We start from the raw sequence: 4,677 nt of genomic DNA, 5'->3' as shown, positions 1-4,677 counted from the left end.
AGGAATGCCACAGGCTGGCTGTTCCTGCAGACTGTCATTTGGCCTTTTCAATACATGAAAAAGTGTCTTTCTCTGTGTCTTTTCTATGAACACTTAATCTCTGAGACAGAGTCCTCTGTTTACAGTTGCTCAATATTCCATGTCATCTGAGCATGCAGCAGATTTACACGGGCATCCTTCTGCTTCCCAGCCTTTGCTGCGGGCATTTCTAATTTACCTGTTTGGTTTTTAAGTTGAAAAGAACATAGTGCTTGTCAGCAAAGGGAGACAGAGCAAGATAAGGTTTTTCCAAAGTGACACAAGGCTGGTTAGGGCTCGGCCCAGGCAGAACTTTGAGCTTGGTCTGACCCGTGCCAAGGCTTTTTCTCAGTCTTCCATTTACCAGGAGGATTCAGACTACTGCTTCTACACTTGGAAAGTTAAAAATTCCTTAAACAAAAACTACCTTGGCACTGAGCAGTTTCCTAAGGGCGTTATTGTCACAACATCTGCCCAGAGGAGAAGCCCAGCAGCAACTTGGGAACGATCAGGAATAGTTGTTACGGGAGTACAGCCCATCTTCACTGAGCGTATCACTGTTTTTCCAGGGAAGAGAGTTCTCAGTTGCACTGCTGTGTAACACATGCTTCCCAGTATGATAATAATGGGTTGGGATTTTTCCAGGTTTTCAGATATCATCTTTTGCTCTGCATTATTGGTCTTTGTCTCATTTCTTTCTTTGGAAGTGGAGAGGTTGTGGGCTGTTGAGCTCAGTACAGAAAGCTGCTGCTCTCATACTCTTGTCTTGCAGTGGAAACAATTTCTATTTAATTGGTGGAAATTGTCTTCCCAGTGGTCATATATTGGACAGCTTCAAAATGTTGCATTAGTAGATCTAGACACTTAATTTGAGCAGTGGTGACACGCAGGCAAGGCGGCAGCTGTGCTTGTGAACCCTGTATCTACGCACCAGTGAACTTCTTTTTGAAGCAGAAATTGCAGGGATTTTAAAACAAAGAATGTAATCTTTAACCTTTGGCAGTTTTTGTATCTCCACCAAAAGTTAATGCCGCTGTGGTCTGGAATTGTCACTTTTCTATTAAGCACTAGGTCTTCTTGAGCTGCTTGATCTTACCTCATCCTAAGTTAAATCCGAGCAATATTGCACTCTGAAGCTGACTTGCATCTTCCTCTTTCAGTCTACCCTTTACATATTAACGTTGACTTCTTATAAAAATTGGATATCTATAGTTATTTCACTCTGTTAATTGAATTATGAAAAGCTTAAAAGGTAAGCTTAGTGCATCACTGTTAAAGCCTACTGATGTCTTACAAAGATGTTGCCCTCTCTTAATATGGAGGTCTAGCAGTATATTACTTGCATGCAGTGATAGCTCTAATTGGAAACCTAATAGGATACAAGAGATTTCAAAGACTATTACAAATAATAATAGATTATTTTTTAACTGTGAGGTATTTTATTGTCAGTCCTTTGGGTTGAAGCTGGAAATAAAATGCAAAATGTTGCAGTATCTCTCGCTGGTTCGGGGGGCTGTGTTGGATGCTAATGGCACATCACATTTCTTGAGTGCTGAAGTGCTCCCAGTTGGCAGTTCTCATGATATAAATTCCAACAGTAAATGGTGCTAACAAAGCTCAAGTGCCTGTTCTAGTCAGTAGCTCCACCTGTAGGGGAGGGAGGGGAGGATGATCATGGTGGAACTTGCAGTAGTGGCACTGTGTCAGTAGGTTGCTGATAGGTATGTAATGAGGTGATTCCTTGGAGTGGTGGCTAAGGGTGCCCCAGAGAGTCCTTTTCAGTAAGTTAGCATAGTTAAGCTGGTGTCTTTGAAGAGGTAGAGCTTCCTGTCAGAATACAACTCTCTTCCAGTCTAATGCACAAGTGGTAGCTGGAGAGTACTGATGCCCAAATATATAGACCTGCATAGAACAGGGACAAGTCATTAAGGTGGAGTGGGATGCCAGGAGTGTTCAGAATGGACTGGCTTTTACTTTAATTTAGTACCACTGTGTTGGGTTTTGTGTTCTGAGGAGAGAAATCTTTCCCTGGTGGCTAGTGCTTCACTTTGCAGAGAACCTGTCTCCTTTTTCTGCGTTCTTACATGCTTTCGTTGCCCAGAAGGATGCTTTTAGTTATAGCCTTGCTGTTGTTGAACTATTTAGCACCAACATATTGTGAACTTTTAGTTTAATCTGAAAATAAAATCTTAGGTTTGATAGCAGAATTAACTCCCTTTCTCTCCCCTGATTTCCCCCTGCTGCCAAGAACATGCTCAACAGCACCGCAAAGAGCGGGGGGGAGAGAAGCTTTACTCTGATCACTGTTGCTACATTGAGAATTTATGTTTTTGTAATTGTATTTCTATTTGTAACACTGTTACTAACACCTAGCAATTACCCCGGTTCCCTTGACATTAATCAAACATATATTATTGTGCATATATTGAATGTATTGGATTGCCTTCCTTCTTGAGTAATATTGCTCCATGATTGTTATAATATGAAAAGAGCTTTTTCTTTTTAATCCTTCAGTCTTACATTAACCTTTTTAGAAGAATGGAGAAAGAAGAGCAAGGCTGGTTTTCATTGTTAGGGATGTTAAAATCCAGCCCCTTACGAACAAGGAGAGATTTCTGAAGTCATAGCACATCCATGGTGGAAAAAGCTGTGTCAGCACCTCCCTCTATGCAAAGGGAGTTTTTTTCAGCTCTGGCATCTTAGAGATAAAATACTGCCATAGCAGCAGAGAAAGAAAGAGGTAGCAATGGAGTCCTAAAGCTTTAATGGCTTTGTAGGTTGGGCTGTACTTAGAAATACTCCATGACATATGGCATGCTACAGAATGTAAGTGTCTGAGGATCTCAGTACAACCAATTTCCAACAAGCAGGCATTTGTGTTCTGCAACATCTTTAGTTCGTACTGCTCTTGGTGAGCTGCTGGCAGGTTAGGGAGAATCTAGAGTAACACAAAGCTGATTTGGGAAAGCGCTGTTTTAATTCGACACCATGATCTTAATTCCCCTTACAAAAGCAGTTCCACAATACAAACAATATCAGTGGGATGAGTTCGTGTGACTTCATTTTAGAAATCAGTGTAGCAAAATGATGAAAGTGTAGAGAATTTTGAATCTAAGAGTATCGTCCTTCAATTATACCATGAGCCTTGGTTTAGCCATTTAAAGAACACATGATATTAATAAAATCAACGTAACTCCTTAATTTATTTAGTATGGTCTCTGGGGTACCGTTTTGTAAAGGCTGAGCTGGAAGAGTCATTTCTGAAATACAGTAGGAAATTGTTCTTGAAAACTTTCCTGTTATGTTGAGATTGTGTAGCATGTTTAGGAGTAGTTCTGGGCAATGCTGCTTTTATAAATGTCAGGAGAGAGAGGCTGAAAACCATACCCCACCTCTAGGTTCTCAGCTAATGAGCCTAGGTAAGATTTCTGGGATTTTGGAAGCATTTAATATGCTTTTAATCCCTATCTTTACTTCAGGTGGTGTATGAAATGAAACACTGAAAACTTTTTCCATATCATACTTGAAGAATGTAAGAGGTCATATTTATTTGAGCTGTGGTAATATTCCTAAACCATTCGTGTTTTTTCTCTCTTAGTGCTGGCCCCAAAGGTGATAACATCTATGAATGGAGATCAACCATTCTAGGACCTCCAGGTTCAGTCTATGAAGGAGGTGTTTTCTTCCTTGACATCACATTTACACCAGAATATCCTTTCAAGCCTCCAAAGGTAAGAGACCTATAGCTGACCTCATAAGCCATGAACACCCAGCAGACCAATAACTAGCAAGTGGTGTTAATGGAATGTAGCCCGTTTGAAAGCCACTCTAAGAACAAGGTTAAGCTTATTTCAGACATTACGTTGGTTTCTGTTAGCTAATGTTAACTACTTTTCCAGTCCTCTTGATCACTGTTTTAGAGCTTGCTTTCTTTTTCCCTGCTTCTATTTATAAGAGGCCCTAAACAATTAGTGCAAGCATTGGGACAGGACCGAGAAACTGAAAAGCAAATAAACTTGGGCAGAGGAGAAAGTATATCAATACTTGTTTATCAAACCACTCAGTTACCATAAGCGTAACAGTTGTATGTCTTTTGGCCTCTAAAGTAGTATTTAATTTTTCAGTTTTGTTGGGTACTTGTGGTTTTTGCCTACTTGTACACTACAGACTTTTTCTGTAGGTGTGTTATATTTGTGAAGCTCTTACATTCCAGTGTTGTTATGTTCCAGCGCTACAAGGCAAATACCAGTGCAAGAGAATGTTACTCTGTGGTTCACATGCTTGGCCAGAGGAAGAGTGTTGGGTTACAAGAAGAGGTGGTTGTGTATACATTTCATGTTTGCCTTGTATCTGAAAGCATTTATGTGCATGTTTAACTTTCTACTTAAAAGTTGTTGCACTGGGGAGGTAAACACCAGTGACCACCCCTTCTTCAGACTTTGGTCTAGTCTGCTGTAGAACGACTTGCAGTAGTCGAGGCTATCTCAGCAGAGACAACCCTAATTGGTCGTACCAGAAAAATTAATACAAGCTAAATTCCTAAATTAAGGAACCAGACTGTTCCTGCTAATGTAACTTCAGGGTTTCTGGTAGTAGCAACAGGACCTTAAATTCTACCCCTAAGCTAGGGCACCAGTTCTCAAGCAGCATGGTCTACCC

At 40.5% G+C, this 4,677-nt stretch overlaps 1 protein-coding gene across 1 annotated transcript in view; it reads left to right on the top strand.

Moving 5' to 3' along the window:
• LOC104409273 (ubiquitin-conjugating enzyme E2 E1-like) overlaps window positions 1-3,749 on the top strand; it is a gene marked incomplete at its 3' end in the record, with an annotated part of 34,376 nt that extends 30,627 nt beyond the window's left edge. Inside the window, exon 3 of the mRNA XM_010019100.1 lies at window positions 3,617-3,749. Within this exon, the coding sequence (XP_010017402.1) occupies window positions 3,617-3,749 (133 nt within the window). The remainder of the gene's footprint in view (window positions 1-3,616) is intronic.
• Between the last annotated feature and the right edge of the window lie 928 nt (window positions 3,750-4,677).

The sequence above is a fragment of the Nestor notabilis genome, unplaced genomic scaffold, assembly GCF_000696875.1.
Source record: "Nestor notabilis isolate BGI_N333 unplaced genomic scaffold, ASM69687v1 scaffold17627, whole genome shotgun sequence".
In the NCBI taxonomy this organism is placed as follows: Eukaryota; Metazoa; Chordata; class Aves; order Psittaciformes; family Psittacidae; genus Nestor; species Nestor notabilis.
Note: the sequence above shows the minus strand (reverse complement) of the source record. Positions and strands in the feature narration are given on the sequence as shown.